The sequence below is a fragment of the Scyliorhinus torazame genome, chromosome 13 (assembly GCF_047496885.1).
Source record: "Scyliorhinus torazame isolate Kashiwa2021f chromosome 13, sScyTor2.1, whole genome shotgun sequence".
NCBI classification, from domain to species: Eukaryota; Metazoa; Chordata; class Chondrichthyes; order Carcharhiniformes; family Scyliorhinidae; genus Scyliorhinus; species Scyliorhinus torazame.
In genome coordinates this window covers 211,399,552-211,421,879 of record NC_092719.1, presented here as the reverse complement: position 1 = coordinate 211,421,879, position 22,328 = coordinate 211,399,552, and the positions used below count along the sequence as shown (strand labels likewise).

Below are 22,328 nucleotides of genomic sequence, written 5' to 3'. Positions count from 1 at the left end.
GGGTGGGGTGGGGGAGGCAGATTGAGAATCAGTGAAGCATTCCTCACAATTCCAAGGTTTGATCGGCAATAGATTTAAATGATCTTTCAAGGTAATGATCAGCACGATCAGGATTTTTAATGAAATTGGGACAAATAGCCGTCGCCTTCTCCAGACTTCTTACGGCATTTCTATGTACCTGGGGCGTCATTCTTCGACCCCCCGCCGGGTCGGAGAATGGCCGTTGGCCGCCGTGAATCCCGCCCCCGCCCCCGCCGAAGTCTCCGAAGGGAGAAAAGTCGGCGGGGCGTTAATGGCGCCGCTGCCGCGGAGAATGTCACGGGTCTGCGCAAAGCAGCCGATTTTCGGCCTGCCGATATTCTCCCTTCCGGATGGGCCGAAGTCCCGTCGACGTGATGACCGTTCACGTCGACGTGAATCAAACCTCCTTTTCATCGGCGTGACCCGGTGCTCCAGGCTCACGCCGACCAGCGAGGAGGTGAGTGACGGCCTGGGGGGTTGGCTCTGGGCAGGAAATGGCGTGGCCGCAGACTGATTGCGTGAGGAGAGGTGTGTCTCGGCTTGTGTGTGTGTGTGTGTGCGGCGGGGGGGGGGGGGGGGGTGGTTAGAGCAGGCTGGGCTCCGGGGGAGTGCCGGGAGGGGGTCCGTGCTGGGGTGGAGGTTGGGGGTTGGAGGGGGTCCGTGCCGGGGTGGAGGTTGGGGGGGGAGTCCGTGCTGGGGTGGAGGTTGTGGAGGGGGTCCGTGCTGGGGTGGAGGTTGGGGGTTGGAGGGGGTCCGTGCCGGGGTGGAGGTTGGGGGGGGGGGTCCGTGCTGGGGTGGAGGTTGGGGGTTGGAGGGGGTCCGTGCCGGGGTGGAGGTTGGGGGGGGGTCCGTGCTGGGGTGGAGGTTGGGGAGGGGGTCCGTGCTGGGGTGGAGGTTGGGGGTTGGAGGGGGTCCGTGCTGGGGTGGAGGTTGGGGGTTGGAGGGGGTCCGTGCCGGAGTGGAGGTTGGGGGGGGGGTCCGTGCTGGGGTGGAGGTTGGGGAGGGGGTCCGTGCTGGGGTGGAGGTTGGGGGTTGGAGGGGGTCCGTGCCGGGGTGGAGGTTGGGGGGGGGGGTCCGTGCTGGGGTGGAGGTTGGGGAGGGGGTCCGTGCCGGGGTGGAGGTTGGGGAGGGGGTCCGTGCCGGGGTGGAGGTTGGGGGTTGGAGGGGGTCCGTGCCGGGGTGGAGGTTGGGGGTTGGAGGGGGTCCGTGCCGGGGTGGAGGTTGGGGGGGGTCCGTGCTGGGGTGGAGGTTGGGGGTTGGAGGGGGTCCGTGCCGGGGTGGAGGTTGGGGGTTGGAGGGGGTCCGTGCCGGGGTGGAGGTTGGGGGTTGGAGGGGGTCTGTGCCGGGGTGGAGGTTGGGGGTTGGAGGGGGTCCGTGCTGGGGTGGAGGTTGGGGGGGGGGGGGTCCCGTGCTGGGGTGGAGGTTGGGGAGGGGGTCCGTGCCGAGGAGGGTGATGGGAGGGCAAATGAGTTGGTCCACCTGGCCAGGTGCCAGCCTCCAACAGTTGGACCCATGCGGTCCATGCCACCTGGCTGGGGGGAGGAGGGGATATGGGCAATGATGACATGTCGTCGTTCCCCTCCCCCCCACCAGGCCGTCATGTTTTCAGATCATCCAGCGATGTTGGCCGCCGTGGTGGCAGCCGCTCATGTCTATGTTGCCCTGGATGAGGAGGAGGAGGAGGAGGAGCGTGCCAGAGAGGCGGCGCAGGCTGCCGCAGAGGGGCAGGCGGCAGCCGCCCAGGCTGGAGGGACACCTGACCGACAGGACGAGGAGGGGGAGGAGGACGTCGCGGCCCCACGGCAACGGAGGCACCCGAGGGCGCCCCGTGTGTACCGGCCCCGCCAGTCATACCAGGACCTTACGGACCGGGAATGCAGGAGGAGACTCCGGATGAGCCGGGAAACCGTGGCACACATCTGCCACCTGCTGGCACACCTGTCACCGCGTGGCACTGGCGGGGGACACCCTCTCCCCGTGTCCGTCAAGGTTACGGTGGCCCTGAACTTTTATGCAACGGGGTCATTCCAGGCACCGAGTGGGGACCTGTCCGGCATATCGCAGACATCGGTGCACCGGTGCATCCGGGCAGTGACAGGTGCCCTTTATGCCATGGCGCACCGCTACATCGCTTACCCGTGGACCGGGCCAGCCAAGATGCCCGGGCCGTGGGCTTCTCTGCCGTGGCCGGGTTCCCCATGGTCCAGGGCGCGATCGATGGGATGCACGTCGCCGTGCGGCCACCTGCAGATAACAGGGCCGTGTTCACTAATAGGAAGGGGACCTATTCGATGAACGTACAGGTGGTCTGCGACCACCGCATGATGATCCTGCACGTCTGCGCCCGTCACCCAGGCAGTGTACACGACTCATTCGTGTTGTCGCGGTCATCTATCCCCGGCATGTACGAGGGACGCCATCCCCGGCTGAGGGGCTGGTTGCTGGGCGACAGGGGCTACCCATTGCGATCGTGGCTGATGACGCCTATACGGAGGCCACGCAATGAGGCGGAGAACCGCTACAATGATGCCCATGTAGCGACAAGGGGAGTGATCGAGAGGCGCTTTGGCGTGCTGAAGATGCGTTTCAGGTGCCTGGACCTCTCTGGGGGCACCCTCCAGTATCGGTCAGATAGGGTCGGCCGCATCATTGTGGTGTGCTGCGTCCTGCACAACATAGCCCAGCAGAGGGGCGATGTGCCGCAGGCAGAGGAGGGCGGAGTGGAGGAGCAGCAGGAAGAGGCACAGTCCTCCCCAGATGAGGGGGATGGGGGCAATGGTCAGGGCAGACGGGGTAGACACAGGCGGGTGGCTGTCCACTGTTACCGGCTGGCCCAGCGGGCACGGGACAGACTGATAGCCGCCCGCTTCACTGACTAGATGGGCGTGGGAATCGGGTAGTATGGCCACAGACCGCACACCATGGCAACAGCCGACCACCCACACCCCCCACCCATCCACCCACCCAGCACCCTCACCCCCCTCCCCAACCCCACACACCCCACCCGCATGCACACCACCCCGCCCCCCCCCCCCCATTGCCGATCCACCGGCGGCATAACGGGCCGGGCTCACCCAGTTGCGGGTGGACACGTGTCTATCGCAGGCCATGGAGGATGATGACAACCCGCCCTGCGATGAGCTCCTGGCTCTACATCGTTGGACTATGTCTGACCCATGGCCACAGTACCACCATCCACCCGGACCATCCCTGCATGCGGCTGTGACACTGCAGCGCACGGTCCCGTCCTCTGCCCGGGGGATGTTGATGGCGGCCCAGGGGGAAGGGGGCAGACTCACCTGGGGCTGAGGTAAGACCACCCCTCACACACACACTTGCGCTCAACGTACATGACACGCCCGCACACTTTGGACAGAGCACAAAGGCAGCTTCGGTAGGTGTAACATTGACTTTAATAACCAAAGGAGTTCATGCACGTGCCCTAGCCCCTAAAACTCATCTGTGCCCTGCACCCGTACCAACTTACTCAGTGTCTAATTGTTTGGCCTTACGGGCCCTTTGACTACGTCTACGTGGTTCCCCAGACGGTACAGCAGAACTGGAGGTGGACTCCTGTGATTCCTGCCCTCTGACACTGGATCCCTTTGGCGGCCGTTTCCTGGGGCGTCCTGGCCTAGATGGGCCAGGCTGCGGCCCGGGTGACTGGGATGGCGAGCTGCCAGCCTGTCCTGCCCGTTGCCCACCCGATGCACCTGGGACGGAAGGGGGGGAGCCCGAGGTGTCGTGGTGTACCGGGACCTCCCCTACAGAGGGAGCCGGGACGGACCACACCACCTCCTCCTCCCTCGGGGTACCCGATGGCCCCCAGGCCTCTACATGGGTGGGGGATGCGAACGGACTGGCCATCCGACGCCCCCCCGACATCTGGCGCTGCCAGTCCTGGAAGCCCGTGCTGGTATCGACAGGGGTCTGCAGGTTTGCAGCCATGGAGCCCAGGGTGTTGTCAAACCCTGTCTGTGACAGTGCGACGCCGGCTCGCACATGGCCACTGGCGCCGATGCCCTCAGCGATGGCCTGCTGAGACTGGGCCATGGCCTGCTGAGACTGGGCCATGGCCTGCAGAGACTGGGCCATGGCCTGCAGAGACTGGGCTATGGCCTGCTGAGACTGGGCCATGGCCTGCTGAGACTGGGCTATGGCGTTGAGCGCCTCTGCCATCTGGCGCTGGCACTGGCTCATGGCCTCCTGTGAGAGGGCAGCCATTTCCTGGGCCACAGACGCCGCCTGCACGGAAGGCCCCAGGCCTCGCAAACCGTTCCCCATGTCTGACACCGTCGCATCCATTGCCTCCACCGCGGACGCCACCCGTGCGGTGTCAGCCTGGGTGGCACGCATGACCGGGACCACTCCCAGCTCCTGGACGCGGGTGGACTCCTCCACCTGCGACCGCAGCCGCCGCAAGCCACCCGTCACCCTCTTCGCTCGTCTCCGGGTCGGTGGTTGCATCGGATCTATGTGTGGGTGTGGTAACTGCAGGAACCCGGGATCCATCTGGGCGGCAGATGTTCGCTTGGCCTGGGCTGCACTCCGACCGCCCGGTCCCTCTGCTGCTCCTACCTCCACCTGCTGTACCGGGACGGCTGTGTTGTGCGCACCAGTGAGTGTACCAGACGCCTCATCACTAAAGTGCCCAACCGTGGTGAGTGTTTCTGCGATGGTGGAGGGTGTTGGTGACAGCAGTGGCGTTGTGTCGTGCTCTTCGTCCCACTCTGACTCCATGGCACTTTGGGGTGGGGGTTCGTCTCCACCCATCCACTCTGAGTCACTGTCCGGTATTTCGTCTTCCCGGGTAGGGGTGTCCCGGGTAGGGGTGTCCTGGGTAGTGCTGTCCCGGGTAGTGCTGTCCCGGGTAGGGGTGTCCTGGGTAGTGCTGTCCCGGGTAGGGGTGTCCTGGATAGTGGTGTCCTGGGTAGTGGTGTCCTGGGTAGTGGTGCCCTGGCTCGGATGTGACGGGGGCCTGTGGCTGCCCCCCTCATCGCTGGGTGGTCGCTCCCGCACGTGACGGGGGTGTCGTCTCCCTGTTGCTCCAGGTCTCTCCGTCTCCCGTGGTGTGCGAGGGGCATCCTGCGGGCGTCGCATGCTGGAGGGTCCGGGTCTCTCCGTCTCCCGTGGTCTCCGAGGGGCATCCTGCGGGCGTCGCATGCTGGAGGGTCCGGGTCTCTCCGTCTCCCGTGGTCTCCGAGGGGCATCCTGCGGGCGTCGCATTCTGGAGGGTCCAGGTCTCTCCGTCTCCCGTGGTGTGCGAGGGGCATCCTGCGGGCGTCGCATGCTGGAGGGTCCGGGTCTCTCCGTCTCCCGTGGTCTCCGAGGGGCATCCTGCGGGCGCCGCATGCTGGAGGGTCCGGGTCTCTCCGTCTCCCGTGGTGTGCGAGGGGCATCCTGCGGGCGTCGCATGCTGGAGGGTCCGGGTCTCTCCGTCTCCCGTGGCCTCCGAGCGGCATCCTGCGGGCGGTCTGCATCTGCAGGGATGGGTGCCTGGACGTTTGGTCCTGCGATACACAATGAAACATGCATGGTTAAACATCAGGCAGTGATCAGGTGATACGGGGGAGGGGGATATAGGGGAGGGGGGATATGGGGACGGGCTGTCGGTGGCTCATTGCTGGTGGGCCCCCGACCTCTGCATCAGCAACCTCCCGGTCCTCAGGTCCGCCAGCCAGTTCCAGGGCCCTTTCCTCGTGTACGGTCAGTGGCCTCTCATCAGCGGGCCTCCTCCAGTCCTCACATGCTCCCTATTGTTGTGTGCGCGCTTCTCCTGTGGGGGGGGGGGGGGGGGTGGTGGCAGGGGTAAAAGGCAACAGTGTTAGGCAGGTATATGAATGCACGCCATCGGTTGCGCGTGCATTGCAGAGGTTAAGGTTAGGGTTGGATTCACTTGGGGATATGGGGGAGGGGGGGATATGGGGGAGGGGGGAGGGGGGATATGGGGGAGGGGGGATATGGGGGGAGGGGGGATATGGGGGAGGGGGGATATTGGGGAGGGGGGATATGGGGGAGGGGGGATATGGGGGATATGGGGGAGGGGGGATATGGGGAGGGGGGATATGGGGGATATGGGGGAGGGGGGATATGGGGGAGGGGGGATATGGGGGTATGGGGGAGGGGGGATATGGGGGAGGGGGGATATGGGGGATATGGGGGAGGGGGGATATGGGGGAGGGGGGGATATGGGGGATATGGGGGAGGGGGGATATGGGGGAGGGGGGATATGGGGGAGGGTGGATATGGGGGAGGGGGGATATGGGGGATATGGGGGAGGGGGATATGGGGGAGGGGGGGTTATGGGGGATATGGGGAGGGGGGATATGGGGGAGGGGGGGATATGGGGGAGGTGGGATATGGGGGAGGGGGGATATGGGGGAGGGGGGATATGGGGAGGGGGGATGTGGGGAGGGGGGATATGGGGGAGGGGGGATATGGGGGATATGGGGGAGGGGGGATATGGGGAGGGGGGGATATGGGGAGGCTCACCCTGCCTGCTCTGACGAGGTTGTTCACCTTCTTGTGGCACTGGGTGCCTGTCCGTGGTGTCAGGGCCACAGCGGTGACGGCCTCTGCCACTTCCCTCCACAGACGCCGGCTGTGGCGTGGGGCAACTCTGCGGCCGTGCCCGGGATACAGGGCGTCTCTCCTCTGCTCCACCGCGTCCAGGAGCGCCTCCACATCGCGTGACTCGAATCTCGGGGCTGAGCGACGGCCAGCCATCCAGTCGGGTGTTGCGGTCGGGTGTTCCGGCCGGTTGGGGGGGAGCTGCGCGGCCTTATGAGCCGTCACGCCGTGCAGCGCGTATGACGCTGCACGGCGTGAACCACTGCGCAGGCGCGGATCCCGTTACGTCGCTGCTAGCCCATTTCGGGCCGGAGACTATCGTCCCATTTTTATGACGTGACGCAAGTGGGATTTGGCCGTTTTGTGCGCCGATCGGCGGACTTTCCGCCGATAATGGAGAATTTCGCCCCTGGTCTTTGTCGTAAGCGTATTCCCTCCCATAGCAACGCATGTGCGCCAGTCCTTCAACGATAACTTTTGAATGGGCGGCACGGTGGCACAGTAGTTTAGCACTGCTGCCTCACAGCGCCATGGAGACTGATTCGATTCCAGCCTCGGGTGGCTGTCTGTGCGGAGTTTGCACATTCTCCCCGTGTCTGCGTGGGTTTCCTCCGAGTGCTCCGGTTTCCTCCCTCAGTCAATGAAATGCAGGTTAGGTGAATTGGCCATGATAAATTAATTGCCCCTTAGTGTCCAAAGATATGCGGGTTAGGTGGATTGGCCATGATCAATGCGCGGGGTTACTCGATGGGCCGAATGGCCTCCTTCTGCACTGGAGGGATTCTATGTATAGCTGCGAGATGCATAAAAAATAATCTCCCGTTCACCAGTCCCTCCCCTCCCTCCACTACCAGCCTTCACAGGTGTATGCGAAACATTAAAACATAAACCACTCAAAACATTTTAACTCCATGACAATTTATGAGCTCTATTAATCTGAAAGAGGGAGAAACACTTAATAAGAGAAAAATAAATACATGACAAAAAATAGTGCTATAAAATGCATTGAAGAGGGCAGCCTTGAAGTAAGAGGGAGGGAAAGTGGAAAATGAAGCAATGGAAGATGAGAAAATCATTGAAGCAAGATACGCGGAAAAAGAAGTTGGCACAAGTGATTGATCAACATGGTGGAGGGGTTTCTTCTCATTAAATCAGAAGGTTAATTTGCCTCAGTTTACCTTAAGACCGAGTGTTGTGAGAGCGTCTTCAACATTCTGCAAACAGAAATGAATTGAATTAATGTTCCTTAAAGGAGTAATGGTAACAGCTTTATTGTGGACGTACATGAGACGGGTGCAGGAGACGAGAGACGGGATGTCGACCCCTTACTAACTGGTTCTCCGTGTCGTCCTTCGAGTAATTCTTTTTGGGTCACCGCCCTTGACCATTTTTGTGAAATAGAATGATCTGAGAGCGACGCGTGAGCCACTCAGTACCTGAGGAGGATAATCTTGGGTATTTATTGAGAGAATACGTGTCCATCTGCCATTGGGATTCTGTGAACGATTTGACTAACAATCTTTGATGGGAAATTGATTCTAAAAATTCGCAGCATAGAAACAGGCCATTTGGCCCAAAGATCTTTACCGATATAAATGCTCCAGCCCAACTCCACATAAACTGTGCCATCATGGAGCTGGCTAATCTACCCACCGCCGAGCAGGGGATAGATCCTCACTGTGGACGGGATTTTCCAGGCATTCCCGCGAGCGGTATCTTCCGGTCCCGCCGACGAAGAGAGTGCGAACAACGGGAGACAGCTCCGTTGACATCGGCGGGGCAGCACTATCCCACTGCAGGCCCACGGCGGGCTGGCTGTGCCACCACAAACCGTGCTGCGGGAGGCTGGGGGGGGGGGGGGGGTGCAGAGTTCCAGAGTCTAAGTGCTCCCGTCAGCAGAGAATCAGAACATTTTCACGCTGCCAATAAGAGGCGGGATTCCATCTGTGCAAATGGACCAGCACACTGTCCAGGTGACTCCCGTCCGTGTCCCAGCTCCCCGGCCATGCGATTCGCTGGGGTCAGGCATCACATTGACAGGCTGACAAGCTGGGGCAGCTTTTAAGCGCTCCACTCACTCCAGACTCTCTTTCGAGCCGAGAGGAGAGCTGCTAAAAGACCTGCTGCACGATTCCTGGATGTGGGCATCCGCAGGATGGTGGACGCCATTGAGGGGAGGGAGGGACACCCTCTACCCCAGGGTGGGGCGGAGGCACCAGCCAGCTGTCATGAATAAAGCGTGGGATGAGGTGGCAGATGCTGGCAGCCTCGCCAAGAGGACCAGCATGCAATACAGGAAGAAGATGAACGACCTCCTTCGAGTAGCTCAGGTGAGTAACCACCTGTGTGACCCTGGCATCACTCTCATTCTTGACCACTGACATCTCCCTCGTTCTTGACCACTGACATCTCCTCCAATCCTTTATATGCCAGTAACACTCCAACTACCAGCATGACCCTCAGAAACCGCCATCCCACCAGGAACCCCCCCGCACATTCCCTACTCTCTTTGGCCAGGCACCTTGCCCACATATGCCACCAGCTAGAAACCCCCACATAAAACTGGCGTGCCGGCATCTCACTATGTCCTTTCTATGTCCCCAAGGATAAAGCGGACCAGAATCGAAGGGAGCGTCAGAAGATGGGCAGGGGCATGTTCGACCTAGGGGTCCACACCCACTTTGAAGAAAGGGGCAGGCCGAGAGCGAGGTGTGGATGACTTGGGAGTTTGGCACGGGCTGAAGAAGTGAGATTCCAATGCAACTTCATCCAGATGTCCCTATCTTAAGTGTCTTTCATCTCCCAAAGCCATGTCCTTCCCAACAGCCCACCCCTTGTCATTTGTCTTCCAGGTCCCCATCAGACGAGGTTGGGTTATCTGGGGTCGCAGCCCCTTCAAATCCAGACCCTCAGAACCCCCCCGAGCAGACCTTCGAGGAAGGCACCGGCGACTCGGCACTGCTGTCATCTACACCATCACCACCGCAGAGACTGTCACCTGGGTGGGTAATGTTAGTGATCAGGCTCCTGGGTCACCCTCTGGTCAGCACCTCACACACATGATGCAGCACGTAAAGTAGAGGCAGGGACTCCCGAGGGAGCGGCCAGTTGGAGGGCTACCCGATCCCAGACAGGCTTTGCTCCTCTGGAAAAGATGGTCCCATCACAGGTGCAAATGCATACCTTGTGATACCAATGGGGTGCGGTTCACCTGCAGGGCCTGGAGGCACCGCCTGATCCTTAGGAGTGGGGATTGTCTCACTAAGGCTGATATTCTGAGAGTGACTGTGTGCAGGGAGGGTTCTAGCGGCCACGGCTGCGTGTATCCTTTGTATGGGGTTAGCTTCCCTGCCCCTGAAACTCTGGGTTTGAGTCCCACCCAAGACTTGATAGTCAAGTAAAGTGCGTTCATTAAGCGGCCAAACCGTTGAGTATCAACTTGTAAATCTTTGCAACATACGGCAATGGCAAGCGGAAAGAGCTGGAGAGATTCCTGGTCAGTCACTTGATGGAAACAACATTTGGGCCTCTGCCAACACCATTCACAGCTCCAGACAATAACATACATGTTAAAAACTGCGTGTTGCCGCAGCAGCACGGACTCCCTGACTGAACTGTAACACACCACCACTGTGGCTAGTTGGCCGATTTCCCATATTTTGCCTGTGACATTAACCTAAGAATGAGGTGGGGGGGGGGGGGGAACTCAAAAAATGTTTTGTACTTACAACCGTTGTCCCGGGTTTTCCAGGCTGACCATTAAAACCATCTTCGCCCTGTCACAAATCAAACAACGGGGACATTCTTGACAATGTCTGACCAAGATCAAAAAATAATTCACAAAACTGCATTCTAGCCTCTGAAGGATTTTCAGCACGAGTACCTTTGTGGTGTATTTACTGTTGCATTGTAGGAAACCCAGCAGTTAAATTGTGGGCAGCAAGCTCTGACAAACAGCAATGCGATGATCTATTCTTACGCAAATCTATTTGAATTTTGAAATACTTTTCTGCTACTTTTATTTGAGATGAATATTGGCCAGGACACCGGGGACAACTGCCCAGCTCTTAGAACATAAGAACATAAGAACTAGGAGCAGGAGTAGGCCATCTGGCCCCTCGAGCCTGCTCCACCATTCAATGAGATCATGGCTGATCTTTTGTGGACTCAGCTCCACTTTCCGGCCCGAACACCATAACCCTTAATCCCTTTATTCTTCAAAAAACTATCTATCTTTATCTTAAAAACATTTAATGAAGGAGCCTCTACTGCTTCACTGGGCAAGGAATTCCATAGATTCACAACCCTTTGGGTGAAGACGTTCCTCCTACACTCAGTCCTAAATCTACTTCCCCTTATTTTGAGGCTATGCCCCCTAGTTCTGCTTTCACCCGCCAGTGGAAACAACCTGCCCGCATCTATCCTATCTATTCCCTTCATAATCTTATATGTTTCTATAAGATCCCCCCTCATCCTTCTAAATTCCAACGAGTACAGTCCCAGTCTACTCAACCTCTCCTCGTAATCCAACCCCTTCAGCTCTGGGATTAACCTAGTGAATCTCCTCTGCACACCCTCCAGTGCCAGTACGTCCTTTCTCAAGTAAGGAGACCAAAACTGAACACAATACTCCAGGTGTGGCCTCACTAACACCTTATACAATTGCAGCAGAACCCCCCTAGTCTTAAACTCCATCCCTCTTCTTAATCACCTGTTGCACCTGAAAACCAACTTTTTGCGACTCATGCACAAGCACACCCAGGTCTCTCTGCACAGCAGCATGTTTTAATATTTTATCATTTAAATAATAATCCCTTTTGCTGTTATTCCTACCAAAATGGATAACCTCACATTTGTCAACATTGTATTCCATCTGCCAGACCCTAGTCCATTCACTTAGCCTATCCAAATCCCTCTGCAGACTTCCAGTATCCTCTGCACTTCTTGCTTCTGTGAATTCATGCCCATGGGATTGTTCACATCCACTGGAAAGGACTGATAGGGCCTTAGTTTAACACTTCACGCAAGATGGTGCTTATGTTAGTGTAGCACTCCCTCAGTACTGCAGTGTGGTGTGTCAGGAAATAGAGATAGCTTTAAGTAACCTTTTTGTACTTTTGGATACTAAAAACAAGGTATGGCTTTGCGTGAGTTTAATTTTGTGTTTCTGTAGTTGTGCGTAAGAAAGGGTTTAAACTTTAGTCAGATTCATGTTAAACAAAGGTGCCTGCATGTCTGTGAGATTTGCTTTAATTTCGAACTGTGCCTGCATTGTGATTAGAGCGTGTATGACATTGCTTCGCAACCTGGGGCCCACACTGAAGAGTAAGCACTTGTGTCTCATTGGGACCAGGCACCTGGCAAGAAAGCAGCTCCCACAGAAACTGCCGGCTGAGAGGCAGGAAAATGGAATAAGGTGCAGAAAGCAAGTCCCTAAAGCTGAAGAACAGATAGTTTTAGAAACCAGGGAATGTAAAGAGAAGTCCCAAGAAGACTGAGGTCAAAGGGACAAAGGAACTGGAAATTGAGCGTGGTACTGTTCACTGAAATTAAAGACAGGGGTAGAGATTGAGGCACCCAGTTAAAGACAGAACTGAAAGGCACAGACCTGGAGAAGTTGGCTAATGAGAGGCCAGACGTCTGAAGCAAGTCTAAGGTTGGTGATACCTAAATACAATCTGTGAAGCAGTGGTGTCCTATTGGCTTGGCTGGGCACCTGAGAGATTGTGTGGAAACTTGGGTGCACGTGGCAATTGAAGGGAGAGGAATACTGAAAGGAGAGATTGAAACCCTGGAAGCAGATCCCTGGTGGAGGCATCTGAGTGAAAGTGTTGTGTGGCAGAAGATTCTAAGGCTTGTCTTTTCGAGAGTGGAATTTGGAAACACTTGTGTGGAAGCCAAGGTTCCAGTGGGACCAGCTGATTCAGTGATATAAACCTCTGGGGGAATTGAATGAGAAATCCACAGGTGTATTTGGTGGCGCCTGCCACTTGGTTTCAGTGTGGGGTGTGTCTGACCACAGTTGGCCTATTGGTCTACAGGGACTGTGCACTCACCCAGAAAATCAGAATTTTAAATATTTTGTAACTTGCGTTATCCTTAAAAATCTGTCCACATCTATGAAGATAGAATTGGGGTGAAGGAGTATTGGGTGATGTGTATTAATCATTTCTTGTTGAATAAATGTTTTATTCTTTTGTCAGACGTTAACCGGCACCCCTGTGACCCTGTTCATTTAGGTCTCTGAACAAAAAATAAGATATGGTCCGTCGAGCCTGAGTTCCACTCTGGGAGCTGACTATCCGGTAGTAACATCAGCTGGGATTGTAACAAGTGTAAATCTGGATTACGCACTCATAATGTCTATAGTAGAAATTGGCTCATGTACACCAATCTTCAAAGCTTCTGAAATGACGATGACTCCAAACCCAGTATGGCAACCCATCTTCTCACTTTACAGATGTTGATAGACCCAGTCCGTATTTGACACATAAACATACATACCTCTCAAAAGATTTACGTACTTACTTTATGACCTTTAGAACCCGTGTCTCCTTTCTCTCCCTACAGGTAGAAGATATGTACATGAGTGACATTATCCAGTGAATTTGATACATGAGATCAGTGTGGTTCAAGGTGGCCCCTTGACCTCATCCTTGACAATAGCGATGCTGCCAAATGAACCAAGCCGTTGTTGATCAGATAGGCTGTCACCCTATCTCCCAGGAGATCCCAAAGGACTTCATATCCAATAATTGCACATTCAGTAACTATGGGCGCCATCTACTGGCTGTGTTGCAACCGAAATGGCGTGATCTCGCGAAACGTTGCAATCTGAATCCCACTCATTGTGGGCAGGAACAGTTTTCTGAAAATCTGCTATTAGAGCGCAAGACTAGTCTCACTTTAACATGCACTCCCTGGATCGATATCAATACCCAAGACATTGGGATCTATCCCCTTCGCCTCGGAGACCTAGGGCGAGCGCCTTTCAGTACTGGTCCCCATAAACGGAGACCAGACTGAACGGCACTTGTGGGGGTCACCCAGGGGGTCAGAGGCCTCCAGGTGCTTTCCCTCTGGGCAGGGTGCCAGCTCGACACTGCCAAGGTGCGCAGCTGGCACTGCCAGCTGGCAGGGGCACTCAGGGTGCCAGGCCGGCAGCGCCAAGGTGCCAGGCTTGCCCATGCTAAACGCGCTCGTCATGGGACTGTGTTCCAATTTGGTTAGATCGCGCTCTCTGGCTTCAATAGACAAACTCAGTTAACATTTCACATGCAACATTGAGATGAATCATGTGTGTTTTTTTTGACGGTCTGAGCTGACGGATATTCATCGACCTGGATGCAAACAGTGCCTCGGTGTGTGAAAATGCCGCATTAGAAGCATCCCATCACACAGAGTGCTCCTCTGGTTGTCCTGCAACAAATTATCGGCCTCAATTATGAGCTGAGGTCGTGGTGCAGGGCTTGAACTCCAACATCTGATACAGAGGCGAGGGTGTTGCCAACTGAGCAATGTTGGTAATAAACTGCAAATAAGCTCAATATCCTCACCTCAGACATGGGCAATGATTTTCTGCTGGCACTCGCCATGGGCAAAAAAACGGTGACACCAGTGGAAACTCCCGCGAGATTGGTGAAACAGGAACCTCGCCGGCAAGCTCTCGTTCTCCGATTTCCCCCGCCCCTCACCCATGACGTAACTGGACGGGAACCTTATTTAAATCGTTTTAATAAATGTACATTCACTGCAAGTGCTTCCCCGCCATGTGTTCCACCCGCATTAAGAATTCCTCCACTTGCTGACGTGACAGTGCCAACCTCGGAGTGGCACTGGCGAGCCCTCTGGGGAGATCCATTTGGGATGTGGAGGGGGGGGGGGTCCGTTATGCGTTGGGGTAGCTGGCCTTGGTGAGAGATTGCCCCGGTGCTTGTGGAGGTGGGGGTTTCCCTGCATCCGTGGGGTGGGGCAGTATTTATCACAGCGCCCTTTAAAAATCAGCCCCCCCCCCCCTCCCCCCGTGTAGCTGACATTGCCGGCTCTATTAAGCCCCGGCTACCAGTGTGATGGGAAAACCACGCCCCCAGATTTTCTGTGCACAGAGTGCCGGAGACTCTGGGAGTGACTCGCCCGTTGTCTCCCCTCAGCCAACACTCTGTCCATGGAGTGAAAAATTCCACCCGTGCTCTTCACTTGATACAGGATCATTTGGGTGATTTAAACTCATAAAAGTAATGCCTTTAACCTGATGTGTTTCTGTTTAAAGGTGTTAAGTCTCTTGGATGCTGAAAGGAATAACTGAAGGATTATTTAGTGTTGTATTATGTTCGGGGTTATCTTTGAAGTGAGGGGTGTTAAGTGATCCAATGTTTATTTAAAAGGGTTAAGTTTAAATCAGAGAATAAACATTGTTTTGTGTTTAAAAACCCACGTGTCCATAATTGTAATCCCACACCTGGAGAACAAGCCGTGTGCTCGGAAAAGCAACAAATACATTAAAGGGGGAGGTTGGCTGAACTCCATGATACATTTTGGGGTTCTGAAAACACCTCGCCCATAACACTTAGATGGCAGGATTTGACATGTCAGCTATGAGAAGAGAATGTAAATAACTTACACGTTGACCTGTCGCTCCTGGGATACCGGGAATTCCCTGTAGAAAATAAGCAAATCCGTTAATTTAAGCGGAATGATATTCATGTGTCAGCTACTTTCTGGCGTTCACGCATTATGACTCGGACCCGGCAATGGTTCAGAATCAGCTTCCTGAGAAAGAAGCCGATGGGTTTTGGGAACGTCACTTCGTCTTTTTGCTCATTAATGTTTTCCTTCAACAAAGATCAGTTTGGCATCTCTTCCGACGCAAGGCACCTCTGACAGTGTGGCGCTCCCTCAGTTCTACCAGGTTATGCACCCACTTAGATCCTGGGGTGAGACACAATCTCATGAACCCCTGAGCTCAGACCGAGGTCACAATCCTCTGTGGATGATGACTCTTTTTACCATCGGGCAGGAGATACAAAAGTCTGAGAACACGCACCAACAGGTTCAAAAACAGCTTCTTCCCCGCTGTTACCGGACACCTAAATGCCCCGTTACGGACTGAACTGATCTCTCCACTCATCTTCTCTACCGAGTAGCACTACACTCCGTACGTTTCACCCGATGTCTGTGTCTATGTATTTACGTTGTGTATCTATCGTACGTCCTATGTTTTTTCATGTATGGAATGATCTGTCTGGACTGTTCACAGAACAATACTTTTCACTGTACTTTGGTACATGTGGCAATAAACCCAAATTCAAATGAATCAAAATCCAAAACACTGGACAGACATCCCTAGTTGCAACATTTCACCCAAATCTTCCCAGCAATCTGAGAGAAGCAACTTTGTTTTTGTTTAAAAGCAACACAGGACACCTTGCAGAACACTGTGGTGTTGTAGAACTGTGAGAAGTATAGTGCTTTGTTCCAGATCAATGCAATTCCTGTTCAAGATCAATATGATATTATGCAACATAACTTTCTGCTGTAGACCAATGTGATTCCTCAGGGTGAAGCACCCTGATCCAGAAAGATGAGATGTACCTTGTGTAACAGACTGCGCAAGGTCATCGCCAACCTACCAGGGTAGGTACTGTAATGATATTGTCATGTGAGAGTACCTTTAAGAAATGTACCCTTAAGAAATGGGTGTTTATCAGTGATGTCAGAGTGTGGGTGGAGCTGGGCTGTCTGTCAGCTTTTTACTTTCGTTCTAGGCTGTTTGCTGCAGGGTGTGTTTTAGTTTCGTTTTCAGTGTTGGAGCTGAAGCCAGACAGGTGTACTTTTGATCTCTCTGCCATGAAAAGACTATCTCTTGATCATTTGGTGAATTCAGAATTATAAATGTTCTCAGTAGTGTATGTAAACCTAATGTGCTTCTGTTAAAAGGTGTTTCTTTTGTCTTCTGGATGTTGTTTGGGAAGTTATTAAGGATTACTTAGTGTTGTATTCTTTGGGGGTTGTTTTTGAATTAATGGTTGCTAAGATGTTCAATATATGTTTTAAAAAGGTTAACTTGAGTTCATAGAATAAACATTGTTTTGCTTTAAAAATTACTTTTCCATTTCTGCTGTACCACACCTGTAGAGTGGGCCGTGTGCTCCCCATACCACAATCTATTAAAAGTTGTGGGTCAGGTGAACTCCATGATACACTTTGGGGTTCTCTAAACCCTGGCTATTAACAATATGCAGACACGTAACCAATGGGTTATCAGAACAGGACACAACCAATGGGTAATCAGGACACCCCAGCAGTGGCATCGCCACAAGAGGGCACCACACGACCACTGTAAAAAGGACAAGGCACACAGGCCCTGCCCCTTCCACCGGCAGAAACCTAGAGAGCAAAATGTGTGTGGTTAGCAGCGCTGTCACACCATAGCACGTGGTCTAGAGCAAGCTCATATAGTTAGTCGAGTATACTGTGTTACTAGAGTCAGATTAGTAGAGTGTAGAACTCATTTAGGAGCTTTGTTAATCTCGCAATAAATACATTCAACTTACCTCAAGGTCTGGAGTATCCTTCAGCAACGCCTACACCAAGTAGCGGCTTATGTTACTCAAAGTAACGTAACAACACAGGTACGGCACACGAGGCAACGTGCCGCAAATAACACCCAAAGTTTCTCTTGTTTAGAGAAGCGTTTTTCTCCCCCTCGAGGTTCCACTCAAACTAATCTGTCTGTTGCCAACCCAAAAGTCTGACACGCACCAGCACAACAGGTAAATGTTTTAAAATGTCACTTAAAAAAAAATTGCTTCAATTTCTTTTATTTAAGAATGGTGACCTGGTGCAGTTTGATTAATGCAGCCGAAAAGGGGTTTATCACAAAAGAAATAAGCATTTCAAATCACTGTTTATCTATCTCCTCTGAGTAACTCCAATTTTCAATGACTGACAATTATATTAAAATATTTAAAATATTATATTAGGGTGTGAAGTGAGGTTACCCGGAACTGCATCTTGCATTATAGTGTGACAGCCACTGCAATTTATTTAAAAGTTTGACTGCATTATGAATAGAAAATGGTTGGAAGATTAATCAAGCTGTTTTCAATATGTCAAGAGGAAGAAACATCTTGAACAGTTAAAGGATTGAGTAAGTTGTCTTTTAAGACAGGTTTTGTTATGTTATTAGTTATATTAGAAACCGCTAAAGGAACTGGATTACTGATAGTTAAAGACTTGGGTACACAGAACTCTGTACTTACAGATTCTACAATCACTGGATCCTGCATTAAACCAATAACAGATCATTTTATTGACAACTGTTGAGGTTTTATCCATTATGAAATCCACTCTCCTGTTCTCAAACACAACCCATTGGAGTGGTTACAAATTTCTTCACACCTTTTCTTTCGAACGATTCTGTTTACAAATTCTTCGGAATCACAGAATTCTTACAGCGCAGAAGGAGCCCATTTGGCCCATCATGTCTGCACCAGCTCTCTGAGCAATTCATCCAGTGTCACCCCCCTCTCTCCCCCCCCCCCCCCCCCTTCTCTACGTAACCCTGTACATTCTTCCTCTTCAAATAATAATCCAATCTGCCTCTACCACACTCTCGGGAAGTGAATTCCAGATCTTAACCGTTTGATGTGTAAAGAGGTTTCTCCTTGAGTCGCCATTGCTCCTTTTGCCAATCTCCTTAAATCTGTGTCTTCTCGTTCTCGATCCTTCCCCAAATGGGAACAGACTCTCCCTGTTTACTCTGTCCAGGCCCCTCATAAATACCTTGATAAATCTCCTCTCAACCTTCTCTTCTCCGAGGTCAGTCCCAGTGTCTCCAATCTTTCTATGTAACTGAAGTTCCTTGGGCGGGTTTCGCCGCCCCTCCTTGCCAGATTTCTGGTTCAGCGCGCCATCGGGAATCTCCGTTTCGCTGGCTGGTCAATGGGGTTTCCCATTGTTGGGAAGCCCCGCGCCGTCGGGAAACCCCCGGGCTGCCGTCAAAATGGAGCATCCCGACGGCGGAGAATTCAGCCCCTTATCTCTGAAAACATTTTCCTGAATCTTTCCTGCAACCTCTCTTAATGCCTTTCCTAAAGTCGCAATACTCAAGCTGAGGCTGAACTCGTGTCTTATACAAGTTAAACAAAACCTCTTTGTTCTTATACTTTTTCATAGAATCCCTAACGTGGAAAAGGAAGCCATTCAGCCCATTGAGTCTGCAGTGACCCTTCAAACGAGCACCACTTCTAGTCCCACGGCCCCGTCCCATCCCGATAACCCCACTTAACCTTTGGACACTACGGGGTAATTTAGCATGGCCAATCCACCTAACCTGCACATCTTTGGACTGTGGGAGGAAACCGGACACCCGGAGGAAACCCACGCAGACACGGGGAGAATGTGTAAACTCCACACAGACAGTCACCTGAGGCCGGAATCGAACCCCGATCCCTGGTGCGGGGAGACAGCAGTGCTAACCACTGTGTCACCATGCCACCCTACTCTCTGCCCCTATTAGCAAAGGCTAGGATACTGTATGCTTTATTAAACACTGTCCCTACCATCCTACCACCTTCAGGGTTTGTGCACATATACATTGCTGGCACCTGTGCCCCTGCACACCTTGAAGAATTGCACCCTTTAATTTATATTGTCTCTCTCTGTTTCCACGGGAATCACTTCACCTGCAAAATGAATCACTTCATACTTGTCTATAGTGAACTGTATCTGCCACCTGTCTGCCCATTCCACAAACTTGTCTATGTCCTTCCGAAGTTCTACACTGTCCTCACAGATCCCAATTCTTCCAAGTTCCACATCATCTGCAAATTTTGAAATTGTGCCCTGCACACCAAGGTGTACATCATTAGTGCATATTAGGAAGAGCAAGGGTTCCAACACCGACCCATGGGCAACTCCACTGCAAACCTTTCCCCAGTCTGACGAACATCCACTGATCACTACTCTCTGTTACCCTGTCACTCCCCAATGTCATGTTGCTCCTTCACCCCACTTAAACGTTGGACACTACGGGGTAATTTTATTCCACGAGCTGCAACTTTTCTCACAGGGCTGTTGTGCAGCACTGTGTCCAAATGCCCTTTGGTAGTCCATGGGCGGGATTCTCCGTCCCTCCAGCCCCGATTTCTGGCCCGGCAGCGGGATCCTCTGTTTCGGCAGCCGACCAATGGGGTTTCCTATTGTGGCCATCCCGTGCCCTCTGGAAACCCGCAGGCGTGGGTGCACTACTGGCAAAGCGGAGGATCCCACTGACAGAGAATCCCGCGGCATGTATACTACATTGTACACCATCTCATGCAAAGTGAGAGATGCCAATCGTGGCTGGGTCTAAAACCTTACAGATCCCGTGGGCAACCAGGGCCAAATTCACTGGAGAGCTCCCTCTATTCTACTCCACAAAGTGTTTAGCCACATTTACTTACATTATTTTGAGTCAAAATTATTTTTGGTGTTGTTTTGCAAATGGAGCCAGAATCTCCCAGCTCTCCATGAATTGGCATCTGACTGCCGTTAAATTGTTCAAGTAACTAATATCTTGCCATCTTACCGGTGTTCCTGAGGGCCCCTGTGGTCCTGGTATTGGAGCAGATGTTTCAAGCCCTTTGAAAAATACAACCTGCAAATTTACGATAAATAATTTAAGCTTGTCACTGAAATACACATAAATATGCTCTACCATTAAGTTCCTTTTCTCTCTCAAGGTGTATGTGGCAGTGGCATGATTGCCATTAATTGCCCATGCCTAGTTTTCCTTTTCCAACTGACAGACTTGCTAGGTTACTACAAAGGGCAGTTAAGAGGGGACTGGAGTCAGATATGGTCCACAACAACGTAAGGAGGGCAGGTTTCCTTCACCGAAGGTGAACGAGGTGAGCTTTTATTACAATCCAATGGTTTCTTAATCACTTTTGTAGATGTTTGGTAATCCAGAACTTGAATATTGCTGCAAAAAGGCATGCCGTTGTAGTTTTTCATCTTCGACTCATCAATGCACCTTTTTCTACTCGAAATTTGGTATTCTTGTGATTCTGTTCTGATGAGTGCAAGGAGGAAAGCTTCGACAGGATGTCTCTTTTCCATAGCAATATGCAAACCGCTTTTATAAACTGAACTGGAACTTTTGAAACATTCTCATGGGGTCTCAGCACATTTCTATTATTACCCCAGACTTCCATGTTACTAGACCACTGATATAACCACTGCACGAGTGTGCCCCACGCCACCGTCACTGGACAATATATCCAGGGCACATATATCCTCAACCCAATGCAGCACAGAGCAGAGGAGTCCAGTTTGGCCATTCCTAATACAGGGAAAGCTCGGTTTGGGATATTTTAAAAATGAGTGACGATTGCACAGTTTGGCAGTAGCAAGTACAGGCTTGTAGCCATGGATATGCCAATGGATTGGATTATCCTGCTCTCCCTGTTGTGCGTTCGTTGGAATAAAGCGTAGTAGTGGCCACGTAAGAGGAGGAAATGGGCCAATGGGTCGATGATTTAATCCAGAGTCCAGCTTGTTCTGCTCTGGGCTCAGTAAAGTAAATGCATTGATTGGAGTGTTCAAAATCATACAGGACAGAAGGCCCCCAGGTTTGGGGTTTATCAACGCAAACACACAATGATCGCTTTGGTCCAAAGGAAGAAGAAAACAAAAGGAAGGGCTGGGAAAACGTGAAACTATTTCCCTTGTAATTCTGCTTTAGTGATGTTTAATAAGGACTCGGGGAGTCCACAACTAGTAAAATAAACCTGAGGAAGGAGCAGTGCTCCGAAAGCTAATGATTCGAAACAAACCTGTTGGACTTTAACCTGGTGTTGTAAAACTTACTGTAGTAAAATAAAGAACTTAGATTAATTCACAATAACGGGCTATACACTACCCGTTGGAGACCTAACGGGTTCCTTTTTCTGGTCGGTGCCTTTTACTGGCTGACCTTTTATTCAATGGTTAATAGAGTTCCCCCACCCCTCTGCGAGGGAGCTCGGACTCCGCGAGGGAAGGTAATCATTTCCACCCCGTAAGTCCCGTCTGGGATGTTACAGGGTGAAACTGTTTCCTGTTTAGACACTACAAATGAAGAGCTTAAACTTTGAGGCGCATTCACTGAACATCGGCCTCACTGAAAGGAGAGGCGATTACATTGGAACAGGAATAGGCCATTCGGCCCCTCTGCTCTGTTCTGCCCTCCAGTTGAGCCGCAGCTGACCCGTGATCTAACCCCGGCTTTACCCACATCCCTTGAATCTCGTTGGTGACCAAAAACTTAGCAGTCAGATTTAAAATTAACAATTGACCTTGCATCAATTGGTGCTTAGGGAAGACAGTTGTGAACTTTGCATGAAGAACTAAAGGGCGGGTTCTAATTATTTCACCATGCCCCCGAGTGCAGTGTTTCCCAAACCTTTTTGGTCAGGTACTCGGGCCGGTTTAGCTCAGTTGGCTGGACAGCCGGTTCGTGATGCAGAACGAGGCCAGCAGCGTGGGTTCAATTCCCCGTACCGGCTGGGGTTAGTCATAAAGGCCCCGCCTTCTCAACCTTGCCCCTCGCCTGAGGTGTGGGGATCCTCCGGTTAAAATCACCGCAACTCAGCTCTCCCCCCCTCCCCCCCTCATTTTTGGGGGTGTCAATTACAAAGGGGTCACGATTTCTAGGTGAGAGGGGGAAAGTTTAAGGGAGATGTGCGTGGAACGTTTTTTTACGCAGAGGGTGG

The 22,328-nt window shown here is 52.7% G+C and overlaps 1 protein-coding gene across 3 annotated transcripts in view; it reads right to left on the bottom strand.

Moving 5' to 3' along the window:
* col7a1 (collagen, type VII, alpha 1) overlaps nt 1–22,328 on the bottom strand; it is a 404,499-nt gene that overhangs the window by 101,838 nt on the left and 280,333 nt on the right. For all 3 annotated transcript variants that reach the window (XM_072473023.1, XM_072473021.1, XM_072473022.1), the window contains exons 72-76: nt 20,162–20,230; nt 15,212–15,247; nt 13,120–13,155; nt 10,320–10,367; nt 7,770–7,805 (exon numbers count right to left, since the gene is read on the bottom strand). In XM_072473023.1, the coding sequence (XP_072329124.1) occupies nt 7,770–7,805; nt 10,320–10,367; nt 13,120–13,155; nt 15,212–15,247; nt 20,162–20,230 (225 nt within the window). The remainder of the gene's footprint in view (nt 1–7,769; nt 7,806–10,319; nt 10,368–13,119; nt 13,156–15,211; nt 15,248–20,161; nt 20,231–22,328) is intronic.